The sequence below is a fragment of the Synchiropus splendidus genome, chromosome 11 (assembly GCF_027744825.2).
Source record: "Synchiropus splendidus isolate RoL2022-P1 chromosome 11, RoL_Sspl_1.0, whole genome shotgun sequence".
NCBI classification, from domain to species: Eukaryota; Metazoa; Chordata; class Actinopteri; order Syngnathiformes; family Callionymidae; genus Synchiropus; species Synchiropus splendidus.
In genome coordinates, this window is record NC_071344.1 from 16,433,671 (window position 1) to 16,457,500 (window position 23,830).

At 43.3% G+C, this 23,830-nt stretch overlaps 1 protein-coding gene across 1 annotated transcript in view; it reads left to right on the forward strand.

Moving 5' to 3' along the window:
• The window catches only part of slit3 (slit homolog 3 (Drosophila)), a 236,512-nt gene that overhangs the window by 138,880 nt on the left and 73,802 nt on the right, over positions 1-23,830 (forward strand). Inside the window, exon 6 of the mRNA XM_053878275.1 lies at positions 9,627-9,698. Within this exon, the coding sequence (XP_053734250.1) occupies positions 9,627-9,698 (72 nt within the window). The remainder of the gene's footprint in view (positions 1-9,626; positions 9,699-23,830) is intronic.

Sequence of the window (23,830 nt, forward strand, 5' to 3'; positions counted from 1 at the left end):
TCTTGATAAATGGTTTTGCGACTTAATTAAGTGAGTTCTCACAGATTCTACATCCTAATTTTGACGTGGGATCTTTTAAATCACTCCATTTGCAGAGAGGTTAATCGGCCTCTTACCGCACCTCCGTAACTCACAAGCTGTTCTGGTTGATTCGCTCTCCAGCGTGATATAAAGTCGCTGCCAAAGTCCACACAAGACGATTACTTTTGAGCTAAATGGACCTGAAAGTTCCTGTACTATCTACCACCGGGTGTGTGTTCCTAAGTTACTGAGCGTCAAATGGCCAGGCCCCAAAGCCTCCCAGGCCAAGTTGGCCTCGGACCACGGAGCCGGTCCCTGCTTATTTGAGTCCAAACTAAACGACGCTCAGCCTTGTGTGCCTGACGCTGTTTTGGAAAGCACTGCCGATTCACCAGCGGAGAATTGATCACACTGTTGAAGTAGTTTGGCAAAGATTATTTCAGTCTTTCCCAAAACTATTGTCATTTTTTGGAGGTGAACTGCCAGATAAATAGATAGACAGATAGATAGATAGATAGATAGATAGATTCAGAAGTGAGTTTGTTCTCCCCACTTACTCACATTTATCCCTTTAAAATCTTCCACATTTTCTCTCCCTTTCCCTCCATCCATTCTTCAGTCCCTGCCTCCATCAGACAAGGTGACTCCTGCAGTAAAAGGCTCAACCCTCCATTACACCACAGAGTAAAAAAAATTCTTCATGACATTCTGTCCCTGGTGGACAAAGCATTGATTTTCTCTCTTTCTTCCACTTTGTTTCTGTCTCTCGCCCTCACTTTCTTTTCTGTCACTCTCCCTCCTCTCTGTCTCTCTCTCTCTCTCCATCATCTGAGGATGGGGTGTCCAGCGTCTCTCCCTCTGCTCTGCACCTTCATGCCCACTAGCAACCACAGCAGTCCTCTTATTGCACTTTTTTTTGCACACGTGGCGTGGACCTTTTGGACCCTGCTATCACTTCGACTGCTTTACTGACACTGCCAAGAGTCTGGCAAATACCATTAGTAGATCTTTCTGCTAATCTTAGGAGACAGGTGAATGCTCTCATGTGTGTGTAGGTGCTCCTTTAAATGTTGTTGCTGACTGCTGCTGCTGCTGTCGTTTCTGGACACTCGAGCTGCCAGTCAGATTATAGATCATGGAGTTTATTGGCATAAAGTAACACAAGATAACATAGTTTCATTTAAGTGTTCATTTTAATCATAATATCTCCTGGCGAAGGTGAAATCAGACATTCATAAGATAAAATGATTTCATTCAAGATTTGTTTGAGACATGCAACATTTTTTGCTTCTTCTTTGTTAGGCAGCACAACATCATTACACAACTTTGTTGCACAAAATTGGAGTGTGCAACATTACAGCACAACTTTGTAGTGCAACTTTTTGCACAACTTTATAGCACAATTTCGTAGCACAACATTGCAGCATAATTTTGCTGGGCAACTTTGTGGGGCAACGTTATAGCACAACTCTGTAGGGCAACTTTATAGCACAATTTTGTAGCACAACTTTGTAGCCCCACTTTGTGCACACCTTTATTACACAATTGTGTAGTCAACATTGCAGCACAACTTTGTAGCACCATTTTGCAGTGCAACATTGTAAAGCAACATCGAAGCCCAACTCTGTAGTGCAACTTTTTGCACAACTTTATAGCACAATTTTGTCGCACAACATTGCAGCATAATTTTGCTGGGCAACTTTGTAGCGCAACTTTGTGGGGCAACGTTATAGCACAACTCTGCAGGGCAACTTTATAGCACAATTTTGTGGCACAACTTTGTAGCCCAACTTTGTGCACAACTTTATAGCACAATTGTGTAGTCAAAATTGCAGCATAACTTTGTAGGGTAACTTTGTAGGGCAACTTTGTAGCGTAGCTTTGTAGCTCTCCTAGGATGCAGAAACATCTTTAAAAAAAATCTAACCGATTTAGTCATTTTGGTCTGTGGGTTGAACCCTTGGTGCCCAGAGGCTATCCTTCTCTCTGGAAGAATCCCCCGCCCCCTACACTGTGCTAGACCAAGCTGGAATTGATCTCAGACCTTCTTTCTGCAGCACAAACCACTCTACCACCCAAAATTTGTGCCTTATTTTCTATTTTTAAACGTTATTTATTCAACTTATTTATATTCAGTTTTATTTTCGTCATCTGGTCCGGTCTTCAGTGCCAGTGGCGGTTCTGATGCCATGGGTGGGGGCGTTGCGCTCTGGGGTGGTGCTATCTTGGACTGGTGGTGGGCAGAGTCTGTAAACTCTGTGGTCTTGGCTTCTTGCCTCTTCTGCTGTTTTTCCTGGTCATGGCTCTCGATCTGGTTCCTGATGTGGGCGGTCCGGCTTTAGATTTTCTGCACTTCCTGCTCATTGTGGGCATGTGTTTCCATGCAATTTAAATGAAGAATATATTTGAGTTCTCCTCCAAAATGCGCTGCAGGGGTCGTCAGCTTGTGTGAAAAATAACCCGACTGCTGCATGAAATCACACGTGACACGATTATGCTGTCCCGGCTTGATGTGTGTGAGCATCTTCCACAGAGACTCCTGGAAAAGCAGGTTGTAGCTATTAGCTGTGAAGATAATTTTCTGGTGAAGTTATGGACCTTTATTAAAAGAGGCATAAAGCAGAAATATGAATGTGGAACTTCAATATTTCATTTGCAGAAGTTGGACTGGCATTACAGCTCAGTGCCCACTGGTACTGTATCCTGCCATCATATCGCTCCTCTCCTCATGATAAACTTGAATTCCAGCTGAGGCCACTCATGCTCAACAGTTAGACAATCACCTTCAGGTGCTTTGCTAGAGCGTGTTCAGAAAATGGAATATGTAATTTCAGCCAACAATACAGCTTTAAAAAAAAAAGTGCCCACCCCATGGCTTCACTTCTTCACTTTGCTCCTTCCAGTCATCCTGTCCTTTCTCTTCTACCTCGTAAAACGCCTCCACACTTCACGCTCCCTTTCCCACAATGCAGTGCAGGGTAGCAGTTTGTTTGAATTATTACTACGGTGCCTTAGAGACGGGTGAGAGGAGTGTGTTGGACACACTCACACAAACCTCTCCATGTTGGTTCTCTATCACTGGCGATATTTAAATTCGCTTCTGCAAATCAAGTGTAACAATGAGATGCCAGGCAACACAGCCCATGAGTAGAAGGAGCTCTGCCTGAAGACAAGATAGTTAAATCAGGGCTCAAACCACTGGAGACTTTGTCATGATTTTGTCGCATCCATTCATCTCAATTGTCAAGTGGATTCATTTTCTACAAGGAATAATGAGACTTTTGGTTGTAAACTTCCATTAATAACCTGAAGAAGCATAACAATGGATGCAAGTGGCTGAAATTCTCCCTTAGAGATGAGGTGTGGACCTTGGTCATCTGGGAGAGACTCGAAGGAGAACTGCTGCTTGTCAGCATGAAGAGGAACCAGGCACATTTTTTGGATGCTTTCTTCACCAATTCCTACTGGATTAGTGGACTATTGGCTCTTCACTGCATTTTTTAACACAGGTTTAAAAGCACTTGGAAAAACATGATTCAAAAACATAAATTCAAAAGTAAATTCAATTACTGTCATCATTCATAATCAAATCCAATAAAATAAAATAAAAATAATCCCTCATTTCCCACCTAACTATGCTCAACATATCGACTCTGATTCTGCTACTTTGTTTTTCTATCTCCTAAAACATTCAGTTATTAAATACATCTGTATGTCTTCCCTTCTTCGACTCCCTGTCCCTCATGGACACTACTGAATTTAATAACCTGAAATTCCATCTATACGAATTCAACTCACAATTCCTACTCACATTCATTCCTTGGTGGCATTAACTGCCCGCCATACTTGCATACAATAACTCCATTGCTTCTTCCAACTACTTCATCACAGTACACTTCTCCACTTTCATGTGGCTCTTCCCCACTTGCTTGTTTGGGGACCTCACCCCTGCAGCTGCTCTGGACAGGTTCACCCCATTCCCTTTCCTTCAGAGCCACAGACAGCCTTCTCTCGCAGCTCACTCAAGCTCAACCCTCACTGTGGACTTCCAACCTTCTCAGGCTCTTGTTTCCTCCGCTGCCCTCACACAGTGCTTGAGGTGTTACCCTCTTATGTGCTTCTGCCAAGCATCACCAACCAACCAAAACATATTTTACTGTTTGTCCCGTCACACTCCGAAGCAATAAACAGGACGCCGATTTTTCAGACGCAGGTTAATGGTCAGATCCCCTGCTGTTAATGTTGCTGACTGATAAATGTATGGAGCACCAACATTTATGAGAAGGTCGACTCTAAATGGACCCGCGTCCCTTCATCTGTCTCATTAAACATTCGCGACATGGCACAATGCCGCAGAACATTTTATTTCGCCTCAACATGACTTGAGAAAATCATTTGGATGTGGGACCTTGCGCTATCCTTGACCACGCCGGTGCCAGTCTGGAACGCTGTCTGGCGAGGTCGGCGCCGCCAGGAGAGGCCAAGGCTTTCTAAAACCTCCGACCTCACTTATGGCCCACCTCTTTTGTATTCCTAAACCTATCCCACTGCTTTACATGCCGTGGAAGTCCGACTGGGGCCGGCGTTGCTCTTACATCAGCAGAGCTTCAAAAACATTTGCTCTGAGAGATGAGTCAACAATCCACTGCCAGTGAAAACAATCAGTACATGCTGTCGTCGTGATTATGATATCATTCTTGCAGGAAGAACAGGGAGAGTGCGTTTGGTAATAAGGGTACATTTTAAGCCTGTGAACTGTTTTTGCCACGCTCACAAAGGGCATTTTCAATGTAGCATGCAGCATGTGCACTTCAGCCGAGGGAACATGCTGTTATGCACTGAAGTATATTGAGTTTCTATCCACAGCTCTCAACGAAAACCAACACTCAGAAAAAAGTACACAAAACCAAACCAATACCAACTTGTAGCCATATTTGTGAGGTTTTCAGATTGGTACGCAAGTCAAAGATTTCAACTCGTATTTTTGAGAAAATCTAGTTTTGCTCGATTTTCTTATCAACTTTTCTAGGGTTTTAAAGGTGTAGAATTCATTTTTGCCATTTCCAAAGGACCATGATGTGGCCAAACCCTTCTTTTTTTAAAGAGTTCCCCAGTAAGCCTCATCTCTATTCTAATAATTCTTGTATTAATAAATAAGTATATATATATATATATATATATATATATATATATATATATATATATATATATATATATATATATATATATATATATATATATATATGCAGCGGCCACACACATAGACGAACAGCGCACCTGCAGCAGACACTCTACATTCAGTGACACTCTACATTCAGTATATATATATATATATATATATATATATATATATATATATATATATATATATATATATATATATATATGGGAGGGGTTGCCGAGTGAGTGACGTCTCTCCAGAAGTGAAGAGGTGCCCGGTGCGTGTCCAGCTCTGAATGTGCGCTTCTGTGCAGTTTGGCTGTGACAAAGTCATAAACCAAGTAACTCTCTGTCCCAGACTCGCCTCATCCCTGTCCCAGCTCCAGCCCACAACAGGACATCAAACCCTGGAGTGAGCGCTCCAGCCTCGGAGGTGTGGAGAGCGAGCACCTCCCCCGTGACACTCTACCACGGTCCAGTGTGGAGACAGGAAAGGTTTTACACCTCAATATGAAGAAAAAACAGTCAGTAAATGTAGCTAACGGGACACGTCTGCATACAGAGGCTGCGTTATACACAATAACAAAGCGCCTCGTGGGTCAGCTAACCGGTCCGCGTAGGGTTTTTTTTGGCTTTTTATATATATATGGATCCCCAGTTGAAGCTGGTGGACCTACTGACCTTCTGAAGCTGCTCCCTCTGCGACCTGGCAACAGCGAATGGATGGATGCAAGTATGCAAAATGAAGTCTGAGAAAACTGCAGGCTGATGTTTATCAGGATGCAGCCTCAGTTCCTCTCCTTGTTCCTCCGTAATTACTCAATCCCGTCTGGTTGCCCACTGATTGATTCATAAGGGCTGGTGTGTTTCTCCGTATCGGTGTCGCTATCTTCCCTTGGCTCCAGCTGGCTGCGCTGAATCAGTCTATCAAGAGCCCTGATGATAGACGTAATTAAACAGACTTCTGCTGAGGGAGATTCAAACGCTGCAACAAAGAATTACGCTCCAGTGGTCAACTTTTTATTTTTTTTTTCTCTCAATTTAAAATGAAACAGATGATGTGGCGCACTATCTGGAGTGCTCGGCAAAGCGAACGGCTTTTACTGATAATGGCATAATTTGTCACATCACTGAAGATGAAACGTGTTCACCTCATTTACAACTTAAGCTCAGTCTCATGACGGGAGACACTGGATCTCAACCCGCAACTCGACGGGAGAAACTCAAAACAAATCGATAAATTCAAGGTTAGCGATATCTGGGAGAGTAGAGTTGCGCTGAACCTCTCACAGAGGAACTGAGTGGAGTAAAAAAAAGGACAACTTATGTGATGGTGAATTATCTGAATTCATCTTTAGTGTGAAGACTGACTTGATCTTTCAAATCATGGCTGTATTTTCTGATCACCCGTATTGACCTGGTTTGAATGTGAGCCACTTTGGCAGTGATGACTTTTGATTTTTCTTCTTCAAAGTGGGCATGGAATCGCACATAAAAGGTTGCCGTTCCACCCAAAATTAGTTGGACATTTCCAAGTTTCACGTAATTCCTTCCTTTCTCTCTTTTTTCTCGTTTATTACAAAGTTTCACATCAAATTCTTAAAACTGAGATAACTACCTCCTCAATTTTCCTTTGATTTTCTCCCTCAAAATCACATTTAATAATGTTAATAAGAACGCAACAATTCTCTGCCCTTGTTGATGAGAAAAGGTTTTATTAGGTGGAACAGAGTTTATACTTTTTTTTTCTAACCATGTGCACCTATATCTTTTTTTCAGGAGTTACAAAGTTGGGTGGATGGTTGAGTGTGTTTTGGGTCACATGAATATCCAGTGTGACATATTGAAGATGCTGTCGGTCAAGATTGTGGGTTCATTTCCACAGTTTAGTATTGCATTTGCATGGAATTTTTTTCAGCCCAAATATGATCCTCTTCATCACATTTATCACAAACCCGGTTCGCCTGCATGTTGCGAGGACCCTCAGGTGTATTTGTGAAGTCCAGTCATTTAACAGATGCTAGCAGCTACAGCCAACATTTAAAAAAAAAGAGAACACGAGCAGGCGCACTGGCACCTTAGTTGAGTCAAACAGAGCACTTGTTTGGTTTTTCCACGTTGCTGAACTTTGTGAACTGGTATAATAGGGTGATAAACAACACATCTCTGCATCACCTGCCATGGCAGCACATCAAAGCAGATTCAACCACCACAGCACTTTCGAGAAATCCTCTGGAGATCCCAGAAAAAGGCCTTTGGCAGGCAGAACTCAGCTTTTGGGCCAAAATCTGTTTGATATTTGCTCTTTTTAAAATCCAAACTGATGCCACGCCGACCCGTTTACCAACAGCAGCTGGGAGTTCTAAAGCTTTTTTCATATATATATATATATATATATATATATATATATATATATATATATATATATATATACGCTGTGGTGACCTCTGATGGGAGAAGCCCAGTAATCCCCTTTTTTCTTCTGCATTACTTCTAGTGTCGTGATCATAGGAACCTTGAATCAAGCTAAAGGACAAGAGTAACTGAGCATAATTTAAGGTTTAAAAATGGTTTTGAATCTTGGGAGTGAAGGTGGCAGGTTTTCATTCCTATTTGTTCATCACAGCAGGCCTTTCTTCAAGTGTCCTCATGGCATCCTCCTCACTTCAAAACCTTAATCTTTTTGAGGCAGAAACCACATCTCTAAAAGTAGAAATTGTGGTCCTGCCCCACAGAGAGATCCCAGCTCCACGTTTGAAAACCACCAACCAGGAGCTTTTATTTTTGAAGCTCACATGAGTGATAAAACAGGTGCCGCGCCGCTGAGCACACACGGAGCCTAAGTGGAGACGGAAGGAAGAAGATTTAAAGGGTCTGATCAAAGAGGCAAAAAAGAGAAAGAAATGAATTAGCGATGGATAAATGGAGTGTGAGAAGAGATAAGGTGAAGGAGAATTGCTGATGATCGGGGAGGGGATAAAGAAGAAATGGATTATGGATGGAGAGAAAGGTTGAAGGATAAGAGCTGGAGAAGATTGATGCTCAGAAGTGACGTACAAGTGCTGAGTGATACTGGAAAGGAATGAGATTGCTCATAGCGATGGCAGCGGTGAGTCAAAAGGGGATTTGGGGTCGTGATGTGAGGTGTGGTTCTCGTGGTTTGTGTAAACTTTGGAGTAACCTGGAAACAGGAGAAGTCAAGAGAAGGTCATGTATCTTGGGCGACTGTTTGAGAAGAAGCCTGGCTGAAGCATTGGAGCAGGCTCCTTCTGGCTGGTGAAGAAGGTTGATCCATCCGTCCAGCAAAAGATGAACATCAATCCTGGGAATGGGAATAAGACAGTAACGTAGTTCACTTGAGTTGAATGTAAAACAAGTCCCGAAAGATTGTGTCGCAAAGACCCCTAAAAATATCGAACAATAAATGTCCGTCTGCGGTTTCTCAATCAATCCAATCCGCAGAAGACGGAAAGAAAGAAGAGGAGAAGAGGCGGAGGGACCAAACGACGGGAAGGAGAAAAGGGAGGGTGCGGAGGAGTTTTCAGGGTTGTCAGGTTCATAGATGGCGGGATGGATAGAGGTGAGGGGGAGGGGTTGTAGCGCAGCAAATTAAGGTAAAAGCAAAGGATGGATGACAGTGGGGCACGGGGTCCATCTGGGAGTGCGACCACCAAACTGGCGCGAGTGAGCGAGCGGTAAAGTTTAGGAGGAGCGAGAGAGAGAGGGAGGAAGGAAGTCAGTGTCGTGACTGTGGGTTGATTTACAGAGGCTTTCCTTTTAATGAAATTGTTTCAGTGACGGAGCCGGTAAAAGGCCCTTAATGGATTGGCTGGCCTAATGTAATGAAATTACTCCCGCTTTCACTACAGAGCAAAGAAAAAAAAGGAAGAATAAAAGAGGACATGGAGGAGGAGGAGGAGGACGGGGGAGGATGGAGGAGGGAGAAAATGCAATTAATATTTACAGAACAGACATGAAGGGTGGGCTTTAGCGGGGACGGCTCGCTCGCTCGCTCTCCTCTTCACTTTGTCGACCTCTCTCGCTCCTCTCTCTCCCGGTGGCCAGTGTGCGCTGGGCGAGCGGCGGGGAGAGGAGGTGATAGGCTGATGCCAGGCAGGCCGTTTCTGCACACCGGTCCCCTCTCTCCTCCCGCGCTCCTTTTCCTCTCCTCCTCTGCTCGGGGCTGGTCATTTCACCACTGAGGTGAGAGCTTAGGTGCTGTTGTCTGGGTGTCCCCACTGTGTGTGTGAGTGTGTGTGTGTGTGTGGGGAGTTCTGACACTCTCCTACTTTTAGCTTACGATTGGGGGTATCACCTCTCCGACACCCCCACACGCACACTTGTGTTGCTAGTCCCTCCCCCAGCTGAGCGGACCGCGCTGACTTGCCTCTCTCTCTCTCCTCCGTGTGTGTGCGCGCGTGTGTGTGTTTGTGTGACTGATGCAGGCAACTGGACAGCAACCACATCAGCTGCATCGAAGATGGAGCTTTCCGAGCGCTGCGCGATCTGGAGATTCTGTAAGTAGATAAAACCCACTTCTTTTCTCCTCCTCCTCTTCCTCTGTTCTCTTGCTCTGTCTCCTCCTCTGCTCTCCATCTTCACTCTCATCAGCATCCTCCGCATGTCTGGAGTAACTTTGTCGTGTGAACCATGTGAAACGTTTGTACCTAGCCGTGCTGCGTGTTCGGATACCTGTTCACCGCTCACCAGCCTGCCGTCCTCCATGCACAAAGACACTCATCTGTGCTCTTGTCATTGCTCATGCATTACTGTGACTGTTGTCATTAGACAAAGCCGCCACTTCTCAGCTTTTGTCCTCGCCGATTGCTCCAGCGGTCAGTGTTGTGAAGAGGTTTGGGTGGCAGATAGGTGCAATTCATTCCCTCAAATGAAAAAAAAGGCAACTCCGAGGGTCATGTCTTCATCGAAAGAGCATCCTTTATAGACCAAAAAAAAAAAAAGTTAGAAAATGGTCCACTTTATTTGTTGGCTCAGTTGCCCGCGGGGTTGTTGGCACAGTCTGCTGTGTGAGAAGGTTGCTGAATATTATAATCAGAATAAGCAATTGTGGAGAGAAGTGAGCCAGAAATTAGGGAATTAGAGAAGCACCCACTCTGGAATAAATGGAAATCATGGTTTGATCGAAAAGTCACTTGGTGGCTGTGCTGTTTAGCCGCTCATGTCAGCGATGTGTCGATTTGAAGGTTGGACTCTTGCCAACACAATGACATCAATGAAGATGCCTCATCACTGGTGTTCCCTATAGTATCGCTGATCTAGTCCAGTTCTGCTCTCAGTTTCTGCAGGCTTGGATGGATGGATGGAACGATGGACGGGTGGGTGTGTGGTTGGGTGGGTGGATGGATGGCTGGATGGATGGATGGATGGATGGATGATGGAGTGTGGATGGATGGATGGATGATGGAGTGTGGATGGATGGATGGATGGAGCGTGGATGGATGGATGGATGGATGGATGGATGATGGATGGAGTGTGGATGGATGGATGGAGTGTGGATGGATGGAGTGTGGATGATGGATGGATGGATGGAGTGTGGATGGATGGATGGATGGAGTGTGGATGGATGGATGGATGGATGGATGGATGGTGGATGGATGGATGGATGGATAGATAGATAGATAGGTAGAGCAAATAAAGAAAAGTAAGACAACAAATGAAATTATAAAGAAATAGAAAAATCTAAATGCATTAAAAAGTTTGATTCCAGTTTCCAAAGTCATTGAAGGAGAGACATGCAATGAAAAATTAAGCAGATATATATATATATATTTGTATGATTCAAGTGTTTTCTATTTTTTCCAAGTTCAAGCCAAATGATAATTTATATAAAAAAAATTTCAATTTCAATTTCAATTCAAATTGTATCTTAAATATTGTATGAAAATGACAAAGATGGATTGTTTGTGCGACGGCTTGTGCTTGCTGCCTGAGTTAATATTTCATATTTGTATTTGTGTCGTGTTTGTGACAGTTTAGAGCTGTTTCCCTGCTTTCATATTTGCTCTGTGCGCTGAAGGCTCCGGTGGTCGTGGCGGGTGGTGTGGGGGACGCAACATATTAGCAATTCATAAGTCTCCTGACGTCTGAGCGTTGGGCAGAATTTACAATTCACTGTAAATACGCAGCCGCTCCCATTCACAGCAGACAATGTGACAGCACATCGTCTTCTGGCTGGATGTGACGTTTTAATAAAGGCAGGTGTCTCGTGTGTGCGTGTGTGCACGTGCGCTTGTTGGCGCGCAAATGGCATGAATGACAGTAAGTGATTCTGCTGCTGGACTGATCTTCATTTCAAGCATCTTAACCCACACAGATGTTCCACACACACACAGATCCATCTGCTCCTGCGGGTTGATTTGGTGACCGTTGTAGAAAATGGGATAATAGAGATCGCAGAGATTGAAGGTCATGTGACTGCACCATCAGGTAGGTGCGGGCGCTCGGTGTGTGCACTCTGACACCACAGCTGTGTGTTTGAGCCGGAGCTGTTCTTTTGTCTCAAGGTGAAGCTTCGCTCAAGACGCTACTTATTAGCAAGTGTGGCGGACACATTTACATCCCAGTCCATTTGACAGCGCAAATGTTGTCGGACGCTGAGGATTTTGTGCTTCATTTCTGAACCAAAGTACACACATGCTTTTTACAGTGTAATTGCTTATTCAAATGTGTCATTATGTTATTTCTTAAACCTCATTGGAGGTTGGACGGAGATGTGGAATACCATATGTCAAGAGGTACCAAGACGCTGCCCATCATTTATATAAAATATCTCCAATAGAACCTACAAATGTGGCTTCTGTGCATCTAATTTCTTGATTAAAAAAATAAGTAAAGAATCTAACTCCATTGAGTCGAACACAGACGCCATGTTTAGCTTGCAATTTCTCTCACTGGAGACACTTACATCACCCTTTCACTCCTGACACAAACTCATCACTCTTTTGTCATGACACTATAGTTTACGTTCACCTTTTATCGCTGAGCCTCTCAACATGCTTTGTTGACCATAACTTCTTGAACAGTTACCTGATCCGAAAGTCGAAGTACATTTGAAGGCAGAGCTTTGTTCATACACCAGTGTCCTGGTCATCATCCAAACTCTGACCAGATTCACCTGTGCTTGTGTCAAGAGTGTGGTAGGCTTCTCAGGACAATGACTCCTGAACGACCAGAGCTGCTAAAGTGCATTTTTAAATAAGAGCTTACCGATGGTGTGCATGTCATACAGTAAAAAAACGCCCCTAGTTTCAGCTGTGCATTCACTGCGAGGGAGCAAGATGAAGAGCGGTGAATCTGAAAGGGATTTTCTTTTAGGTTGAAGGCTTGTAGGGCAGTGCTGAGTTCCATGTTTGAAGTTAAGTGAAGCCAGGTTCAAGGTGAGGGTTACTGCAGCCGCTAGAATCGCCTCGACATTCTCCTGTCAACTGGCCGGTAAATAAAAGTCCAGGAAAATAGTAAAATAGTCCAAATGTATCATGGCACATTGATGATTCCTGTCAGTTTTTTCATCTCTTAAAGTACAAAAATCTATTCACTACTCCATTCAGATGATCATAAAATCTGGAAAACACTCACTCACAACACACTTGTGCAGCCATGACGTCAAAATAACCCAACTCTCAGTGAGTGCAGTCACTAAAGGGCTGAAGTGCGTTTCCCTTTGTCTCTTTGTTGGCATTGGTACACGGAAGGAAAGAGTGCTCCCGTCTCCTCCCGCGTGTGAGAGAGGTACATCACTCTAATTGAACAGAGCACCAAGCTGCGTGTGTGCCACTAACGAATCTCCACATTAATTAATCGAGTCGTTTTTAATTAGCTACTGTTTCTTGCTCGACGAGGCCTTATCTGAGCTGCTTAATGTGCTTCCACCAGAGCGGCGCCGGCGAGGCGCAGCCCGGTATTGGGCCATCAGGCTTGTTTAAGGGTGGAAAAACACAAATGTGAGCGGACGGTTGGGTGTCGTGGCTTCATGAATCTGTTGGTTATTGAGCGGCCGCTCATCGTCTCATGGAAGGGACCCGGTTTAGGGTCGGGACACTTCATGCCCGATACCCACTGACACCCGTGTGCTCGCCTGCCGATCAATGAATTTTGTTTCTCACGTTCCATCTGGTCAACAAGATATTAAAGTCCATCATAAATTCATAATCCTTATGTGAAATATAGTGGTTGCCAAGGAAAATATTGTCTAGTCTGTTTGTGGAAGTATCAAGGCAGTAAGCTGTAGTTTTTTTTTGTTTTTTGTTTTTTTAAGCGGCAAGTCATTGTGTGTTTTCTCAATGGAGGAAATGGAAAGTAGTGTTTAGTGCTCGCGATCATTGTGTTGATGGTGAGGTCACAGCTTCACCTCAGAGTATATCTCGTGTTTTATTTCCATTTTTTCTGGACTGGTAGGACTCTTAACACCAGGTGGCATCTACCCATAGCTTCTTTCCTCAACATTGAAATATGCCATTGTTGATTTAAAAAAAGGCACTTTGAACCAAAATGCACCCATTTAACACATTCCAACAGGACTGTTTCCTGACTGCTGAAATTGACCATGTAACTTATTTTCTTCTTTAAGAAATGAGCACTAAAACAATAAAAAAAGAAAGTTGCAAGTGAATGTAGTTTGTCGGCGAGTGTTAGCCCAAATATGTTTGGATCTGTATATACTGGACTGACTCAATAAAAAGACTTCCAGCTGCCTACTGTCTGATATCAGACTGAACATTCTGATATCAGAAGTCTGTTCGATAAAGTCCTGCAGACCTTGCCCAGATAGTCGAGCTGGAAACAAGTTGTCAGATTTGAATGTGTCTCCTGCAGCTCAGGGCTCTCGGCTACTCTCAAAATTTTGTTATGCCTGGCATAATGACAATAAAGATCCTTGAATATTGATAGGAATCGTATGCCTCAATTGCCTTCATACTAGATCTGGCTGAATCCGCCAGAGACAGCCTACTGCTATCTGGAATCTGACCATCATATTTTGCCCAGATCCATGCCGGATATAGCCTGGATCTGGCACCAATGTGGCTCAGTCACCCGGATCTGGCCCCAATGTGGTCCAGATCTGTACTGCATTCGGGCCCTAGATTGCTTCCCCAGGCCAAATCTGGCCCTCATCCATTTTGGATCTGGCTAACATATCCGTACCGTTGCGGTTCACAGTCCACATCTGGGTCAGATCCATTTTGCTATCGAGGTATAGCACCTCACAGTGTGTTTTTTTTAAAGATGAATGCACATTTAAAGGGCCCCTGAATGGCACCGATAAAGGTTTTGTCTGAGAGAACCTTCAGGAGCGCCAAAGATGAAGCTGTTAACTGTGCAATAACATAGTCGTTCAAGACGACCAAACTGGACTTTGATTTTTATAATGTTCTGAAAAATCTTCTGAAGACGTCTCGTGTTGTCAAACATAACATGAAACATTTGGTTGTAGTCTTCTTGTCGATGTGTAACACGACAGCCGAATCTTTCCGTGGTGTTTTTGCTTCCGAAAAAGATTTCGCAGCGAAGGCAGATCTGACTATAGATGCGTTTTAAATTCACTCTGTCCTTTGATATTAGCTCCCTTTACTCATTCGTCCTCAGATCGCGCGCTCGCCTCTCTCTTTCATGGCTGCTGGGATGAAAGCGGTGGATCAGTGATGTAAAAGCAAGGCAGTGCCTGGCCATGATTTATTTAGACTCAAAAGGACTGCGGTTACGTTTTCTGTCTTTTTTTTCTTTCACTTCACTTTGCCTCCGAGTGGCAAGAGACAAGAGAGTTTCAGGCGGTGGACAGTGTTCGCAAAATGGAAAAGAAAAGGAGGGGGAGTTGACGGAAAGCAAGAAAAGGAAGGAGTGTGGTATCCGTGTTGTAAAACCAGAGAGTTTCCTGGACATCATTTATTTATTGGCTGTTGGATCTGAGGAAAGAGAGGGAGGGAGGGAGAAGCCGAGGGGACAGGAAGGAAGGCAGAGGAAGATGTGAAAGATACAGCGGTGGGAAATACTGGATCGCCTCATGGGCTGTACTCCTGCTTGATTGCTAATGTCTGTCTAAACTAACCGAGCCAAACAGGAAAATCTAGAGCAGCTTTTTCAGAAAAAATAAATCATAAAAGATTTAAAGACCTTTTAATTACATTTACGGTGCAACGACTTGCCCCCTGAAGCGAAGGACTCAGCGATGCCCAAGTGCCTTACATGGAGCTGCACGGTTGCTAACAGAAGCTGACATGGTTGACGTGTGAAAAAACATCAAACTTTCTGTAACCTTGATTCACTTCCATCACGTGATGCTAGATTTCAAGAGGCATCGGTGGCTGTTTTAGAAAGAGTTCCAGAGGTAGAGGCGCTGCAGTTCTCATGCTTCGACGTGAACTTCTCTGCAGAAGACTCGAAGGAAGTGCAAAAGCTGTCGGAAGCTCCTGAAGTGTTGCGTAATGTCTCTGTAATAAAAGGTGGTTGAAGTACCAAAGTAGCTCTTCGTTGAGTTTTCTCTCAGAGTGTGTGGCTGGGAAGTACCAAGGTGATGCCCAAACTCTTATCGTTTTGTTTGACTCCAAGAGTCTGACTTGTAAAAAGTTATGTTGCACTGAAGTGGAGGTGCCACATCACGGAGTGGTGGGTGGTAGTTTCTTACCGTGAAGGGTTTATCTCTATGTCACATTAAAGAAGAACAGGCTGGAATAAAACATGATGTACGTCTGGCCGTGTGCGACCAGAGTTGGGGTTGGAAGCTTGGTAAGAAGGTTCTGAATTCTGGCACTGGAGTCCAATGGTGGACAGAGGGGCATGAGGAAGGTGTCCAGTAGAGTCAATAGGGTTTGAGTTTGGTGCGATGAGAGGAAGGCGAGGTCATGGATTTGAAGGTGAGCAGTCTGTGTTCCAAATGGATTTTGAGATGGACCGGGAGCCAGTGAAGCTTACTAACTGTGAAAACACATGGAGAAAAAAAGCCAGTTATCCAGACGTCACGCAGAGGTTTGCAAAATAGCGTGTGCCTCAGGTCGTCCTTTGGCTGCCATCAAAGAGCTATGTGGGGTGTCTCCATGCTATTTAGCTTTTTCCGGTAGGAGAAAATGAAAATGTTTTCCACCCACTCTAAGAGTTACGAATCTTTTGCACTCAGAAATTACATCTCTATTTAGCACCGTCCAAAGACAAGGAGGGACTTCTTAGATCATGTTTTTTGTCTGTTTAATTCCCATTATTTTCGTTACTATTCGTGAGTCTTTCAGATGTTAGGACCACTGTGAGTAACCCCCCGTGCTAGTGGCTGCCTGCCATGAGGAGTCTCAGAAAATCAGCCCCTGTCGAGCGCAAATGAAGCTGAAGTGCAAGAGATAGTGCTCCAGGTGAGGAAATCCCTCGCAGCTAGCAAGTAACAAGTTAATCCATGAGGTGGTTGAACACTTCTGAAGCCGGACAGTGATACTGACTTCATTTTATGACTGAAAAACGTAGTTGAATCCATGTCTTTGGTCTGGAAGACCTTTTATTTGGACCAAAGTGGTGCTGGTTTATGAAAACCAGTTGGGAAAAAAAACAACTTTCAAATAAAAGTCAGAATTCGATTTTAATTATAAGAATGACAGGTGTGATGACTTGGAAAAAAAGAAAAAAAAAACAGGATGAAAAGCAGGCGGGAGAATCTGATGAGACTGACTGATGTGATGTTTAAAAAAACCCAGCAGTGATAGAAGCAAGATTGAGGGGATCAGAGGGAGGAGAGCAGAAAGGCATTCATTATTGATGGAACAAATGTCTGACTGCCTGACTCAATTTGGCCCTTTGGTGTTTCCAGAGCTCGACGGCTGTCAGATGCACTGAGGGCGGGCTGGAGACCCACACTGGTGCTGATCCGATGTTTTCACCGCGCTCTATCAGTGCCGGCCAATTTAGGTCAAAGACTGAATAATAGTTTTTTGAATTATTAATGTGAATCAGTGATAGAAAAAAACTCCTGTTGTTTTTGACTCCATAAACTTTTCTTGTTCTTAAAAGGACATTTCAAGTTTCATAAATAAATAAAGAAAAAAAATAAGAAAAAAATAGGAAGAAGAAATAAAATATTATTTTTTATCATTTAACCCAAAATATTCTGAATTTATTTTTCACTCATTCATTCATGAGTTGGAGAAGTTTCATTAAAAAACTACTCAATCACACTGACCGACTTGCAAATGGCGGTGCAGAGTCCAACTTGACCTCTGGTGCCGGCCGTCTCTCCTCCCCGCTTAATATCCGTCGTCCCAAAAGTAATGAAGATAAACTCTGCAGCTGCCATGGTGAAAAATTAAAAGCGGAAATTGGCGCGCTCGGATGATTTTAGGGAAGATTCCATCGCCTGAAGATGAAAAGGGGTTACTGCGACGGTGCCAGTCAATTTGCGATATGAAGTTGTTGGCTTGTGCGCAGAGGTTTTTTTGTCGAGCTGCCAGCAGGTGAAATCTACATGTTTGTGGAGACTATGGAACTTCAAGGAAGAGTTACGTCTTTATCTTTGGAGGAATAATCTCTGGAGTTTTCCACCCACTGCTGATCCTCCGATCAGATTGTCCAGATTGTAGCAGAAATTAAAACTCAGTCCTGCATAATAAGTTTTTCATCATTTAGAGATGAAATGACAATTTGATTTATGGCCCCATAAAAGCACCAGACAAACAGATTTGCCACCACCAGTCACATTATTAGAAGTGGTTTTACTGAAGTGTAAAGTCACATTTAATTGACCATTTCATGCTACATCAGTGACACTTGTATGCAAGATTAATTTTGACCTATTATGTTTATATGATCCCCAATTTTAAATATAAAATATTTTTTTTCGATTCAGAACGTGTGGCCCTTAGTTTTCTACAAGCCATATTCTTTATATCAACATATAATAATATAAATAATAATGCTAATAATAATATGTTTTATACTGTGCTTTCAAGGGTAAAAAAACAATGAGCCATATGGTACATGTCAACATATAATAATATTATAATAATAATAATATAATAATAATAATAATAATAATAATAATATGTTTTATATTTCAAGGGTACTCAAAGAAAAAAAAACAATGAGCCATATTTGTGTATGTGTCAACATATAATAATAAAAATAATAATAATAATAATAATAATAATAATAATAATAATAATAATAATAATAATAATAATCATAATCATAATCATAATCATAATCATAATCATAATAATAATAATACTAATATTATGTTTTATATTGTGCTTTCAAGGGTACTCAAAGAAAAAACAAACAAAACAAAACATATGACCCCTGAGAAACTGTAGATGTTACAATCAATACTGGCAATGCTAAGAAACATTTTACAGCTGAAGGTATTTTTAGTTACTTTGTGAACTTTATGGTCCTAGACATACTGTATATACATAGACAAAGACTGCTAAAAGAATCAAGTTGCAGATGTTGCCGTTGATATGTTGTTTCTTTGCCTCAGCCGCCCCCCTGTTCTTCCGTCTACGGCATCATGCTGAGACCATGTCGGTTGCAACAGTGGATCACGATGGACGCCAATGACATGATGTTACGATGCAGCTTACTTCTTACCTGCCTCTGCATTCTGTGGTGCTTCTTTCTGCTAGCATTCAGCCAATGTCACATCAACGGTGTCTCCCTCCCCCTTGATATATTGCGCATGAGCGCCTCTTAGTTTGACCCTTCTGCATTCATGTTTAGGTGCAGGTGACATCACAAGCCGTCGCACCCGGCTGAAGCAGGTCAGGGAAATCTGGTGAAAGTGGGATGAGCTTTCACCTCATGGTCGACCGAGCCAGCGCAGATAAAAAATGAGTCTGTTGCAGGGTTGCTTGACGGAGGTGAATATACCTAAACAACCCAATCACACTACACAAAATTCCTCGATATCCAGCCTATCCCATAATTTTGCTGCAGTTTGAAGGCAGCATTACCCAAATATTTATCACCAAAACATGCACTTTGTTTAGCCGAGTTGTTTTTTAGAGTCCTTTGGATGATGAAGTAAGGCAGATTTCCACTCATGATAATTCATATTGGAATGTAAAACCATCCCATTTTTACTTTGCAGCAGCGATACATGGAGCTCCTTAACCTTGGTCACCGCCATTGTCGAGACACAAAAGTCATTTGTCTGTGGCTGCTCTGATGAATTAGAGATGTGGAAAATGTCCTGCCCAAACTGTCCGTTTTCAGAGAGATTTTCAGAAATATAGTGGCGACAAAAACAGAATAATGGCTGGACTGCTGCTTTAGAAAATGTGCAGAATGCTCATGAGAGCTTGTAAAAAAAAAACAGGAAGTAAACACCCGGCACTCTGAAAGCCCGAGGGAACTGATCATATTTGTCAGTAAAGACAAGGAATCAGAATCAATTAGCACTCCACTCATTTTTCCATTCCCAGAGTGATTTTCCTCAGTGTTTTTGTTCCCCTTCATCCTAATTACCAGACAGCCCATTTATCTCCGCCGGAGCTATTAAAGGCTTCAAATTGAAGCTGCCCAAATTCAAACGCACATGTTCACTTTGGAACTGGAGTTCATCTGAATGTCAGAAACAATCTCTCGGCTCGACCGGTTTCCATCGCAAAGGTCAGACTTTCACAGGAGCTGGATGTTCCCAAATGCTTGCAGCTAATAAACATGAGGAGGATTTGTACTGCGGACGGCCCGCTGATGCTCGGCTCAAGTATTCGCTTTGATTCATAATGACAATACGTACAATTTTCCTCCGCATATTTCCAGTCCATGTTTTGATAGCTAAGTCTGCGCCGCTGCCACAAACTCATCGAGGGAAATTGGAACATGAATTCCACTCAATGCATGACTGAGAATAGAACCGTGACCATTTAACTCGACAAAGCCGCAGTCGGATTTCCTCTTTATACTTTGATTCCACCTTTGATGGTCAAAATGCTTAAACTCAAGGCCAATAAACATTGGTGGAGTGGAAATGTAATTATGCTCCATGCAGACTTTCTACTTGGAGGAGGCCACTCTGATTCCCAAGGATCCCTCGCATCAACACAGATGGAAGGAATTCCTCCCAGCAGCAACGAATGAATGTGTGTGACAGTTTGTGTGTGCGGATTATTACTCAGTGAGAGCTAATTTAATGCTGAGTGCCGCTGTACCCTCAAGTCTTTCTCAATTGTCTTCATTTGTGTCAATGAAGGAAGCAGGAAGTCAAGAAAAAAACACTCACAGATTCAAAACTCTTTGATATTCCGGAAAAGAATCCGGCTTTCATGGAATTTATATTCGCGGAACTGGACCGGTTTCCCTGGTGGCGATAAACAGCCTCTCTCACTGTCACATTAGCTAAGTACTGCTGAAGTATCTGGAGGTATTGTCAGGGCTGTGTACTGAACGACCTTCTGCAAGGACACACGTAGAACAGAAATGAGGAGTGAATGCAATAAAAGATAGCTATTGGACTATCAGAAATAAATAGGTTTGAGTATCTCGGAGGCCCGTGAGCAAAGACGGCGTCGGTCAAAAGGCGTATGACTGGGAGTCAAGAGACTGTGTCACCTTGTTGTTCTGTTGAGGAGAGGCTGTTTGAGGGGCTTTAATACTTGACTCGTACTTACATATAGAATGAAAGGTGCACCTTCCTGTGTCTTTCTTTTACGTGACGTGCTTGCTACTGCGTCAGGATATGCCACAGAAGGCGGAGCATGTCCTTGAATTGAACGCCAAATCTGCCTGCAGCAGCATAGGACGCGAATGTCCACTTTCCCAACGTCACTATATGTGTTGTTTCCACCAGCTGCATGACACTTGTGTCTCCATGCAAGTCAGGGTCCCCACAGTGGATATGTGAGGTTTCATTTCTGGAACACAAGAATTTGGCGAAAGCACAGCTTGAGCAGTGGAGGAAATTGAGGATATTGACAAAATAAAAGTCTATGTTTTTCAAAGTAAACTATGTCCAAAATACTATCATGTTTTACTGAAACCTCTAGAAAGAAAATCACTCCCTCCTGAACTTGTTTTCCGGGGAACAATTGACTTGTGGTGTACAAGTACAAACACAAGCCGCAACACAGAGGTATGAAAACCCAGGGTCTGAGCGGTACATTCAAGCAAAGTAGTTCCTCCTGCTGTTCTTGCTTGACTCTTGCGAGGGATGTTTACTGAGAGAACAAGGGCAATTTGCATGGCTTGCTAGCGACAGTGGCGCGACCTATGACAAGGTGGTTTCAGAAGTGATTGCGGTACGACAGTGTCCGTCCAGCCTGGAGCTTTCACTGTTTTTAGATGCAAGGGATTGATTGGTGAAGGTCACTGCAGCAAAAAAAAAAAAAAAAAGTGTGATGAACTGTGTCGCATTTTCTTTGGGGTTTACAATGAGATCAGACATATCAGAGCATGTATGGACAAAGAGTGCTCACTGTGAAGGTACTGAGTCAAAGAGAAACACAACCAATGAGGTTTGTGGATGTGATGTAGGAGGACATGAAGGTGATAGGTGTGATGTGTTTGGGTGATCTACATAGACTAGGCCAGGCTCTTTGCCCAGTTTCATGTGGCTCTTCACCACATGTGCCGCGAAAATTCATCGGAAAAGTAAAAGTAGTGCAGCGAAATTTCAATATATTGGTGGGGAGACTTTGAAACACATTTAACTTTGAAACGTAAACAATGCGAGAGTCGCGGTCCTCAGGCTTGGATCATCATCAGATCCACGATTTACGTGACTAAGTTCACTGTGTCATGACCTAAACTAAACGTATGGTATGTGTTTCGTGTATTATTCATTGTTGATCGCAGTGAAGTCTATTTAATTCAGTGGAGTGAAGATGAGACACTCCAGTCTGGAGAGACTGGGTGCACGTTATTGGTGGCATGAGCCATGTAAGTAAAATCAATGGTGCACACATTTCTGTCTATGCCGCTTGATATTTCGAGGAGGATCACGGTAAAATGTATTACCTTTAAAAATACGTACACAAGAGACATACGCCGGACCTGAACCAGCAACAATGTGACATGCAAGGATGTGCGCTACACTACGCTGTTCAGGTGATCCTTGTCTGCCACACCTGCATATTTGTAGCATGTGGCTCTTTGCAGAAATACAATATGTGGCTATTAGCCACTAACTGGTTGGCCACCCCTGGACAGGTTTTAGCTAGGAGGACGTCTGGGCGTCTGGAAAACATACAAAAATGGACGCCAGAGTCTCGACTATAGTTTGGACGCCATATACCAAGATACGGTCAAGATTGGATGTCCACTTTTTCATGTTTTGCAGACGCCCAGACGCCCTCCTAGCTAAAAGCCTAACCCTGGACTAGGCTAAAACAACTCTAGTGGCAACCCTTGATGGATAAGTCCAGAATACAGGAGCACACGAGCAATAGCTTTTTTTCTCAGCCTCACTGTTCCTGGGAACTTTCCCCATCGTTGACCAATCCATTTATGCAGCTCTGGTCTGGTCAGCGTTGCTTCGGGTGGACGAGGTCAAGCCTCTTGTCATGTAAAATTTCCGGCCCTGGATTTTATCATTCCGACTACAATCATGGGGCATGGAAACAGAGCAGAAGCCTTCGATATTACATTACTGCCTTTCTTGCGCGGTCACTCATATTAGCGGGTGACACGATGGCTGCGTCCACAAGGGCGAAGCCATCGTTGCTAATACCCTCCAATGTCCCAGTCAATGCTGTAGAATCCATCTTAAAACACTTAGCAAGTAGCTAACGGCTGATTTGGAATTCCGCGGCGTTTTCGCCAGTGTGCCCGCATGTCTTTGAATGAGTTAATCCAGTTAGCTGGTGTGTCTGCCAGGGCCACATCCGAATAAGTGATGGGTCCCTGTGTGATGATGAATGGTAATTTAGATTTAACATAACCGGACTAACGAGCGCACTAATGACTCCGACGCAGGCCCGGACAGCTCTCACTCCATGAGGTGGCGCCGCGCATCCCAATGAGCCGGAGAAGAAGGGCACGCACATGCACCCGGCGACACTCGGAGACGCGGCGGAGAAAGTGTTTTAATAAATGCGCGCGTGCAGAACGACAACAGCGTCAGTGGTTTTCACCAGCAACGTGCTCCCAGCTCTCTGAGGACCTTATTAGTTTTGGAGAGCAGCAATGTCAGACTAATATGAAGCTGATGAATTGATAATTACTCACGGACCGTTTTCAACCAGTTGAATAAGATCTTTCATTTTATCGGTCCCCTGATAGCAGCGATTAATGAAAATAGATGCTGTATCTCTGCGGTTACACAATTCCTCAAGTGGAAAACTCATTTTCATAGTTCATAAAAAAAGAAAAACAGACTAGAACATCCTTCTTCCGTCAGAGCTTTTATTTATTTATTTTGTTTAAGTAAAAAACGCAGAGACGAAATGGCAGGTTATGCAAATTACATTTATTGATTTTCCAATCCATGTGTGGTCAGGCTTCAAACGCTCAATACTGTCAGAAAGACTATAATTTCCACCATTAGCTTAAAAGCCAATATGTGTCCATCAACATTCAGAAGCCTTGGTTGCTGCAGAATCTCTGCCCTTGGAGCTCCGTTATATCTATGTTGATTCTGTTGAATGATAAAAGTCACGCATTTGTTCGTGGAGGAAGTTGACAAAGGAACATTCAACAGTGAAATACATTTTCAAATGCATTG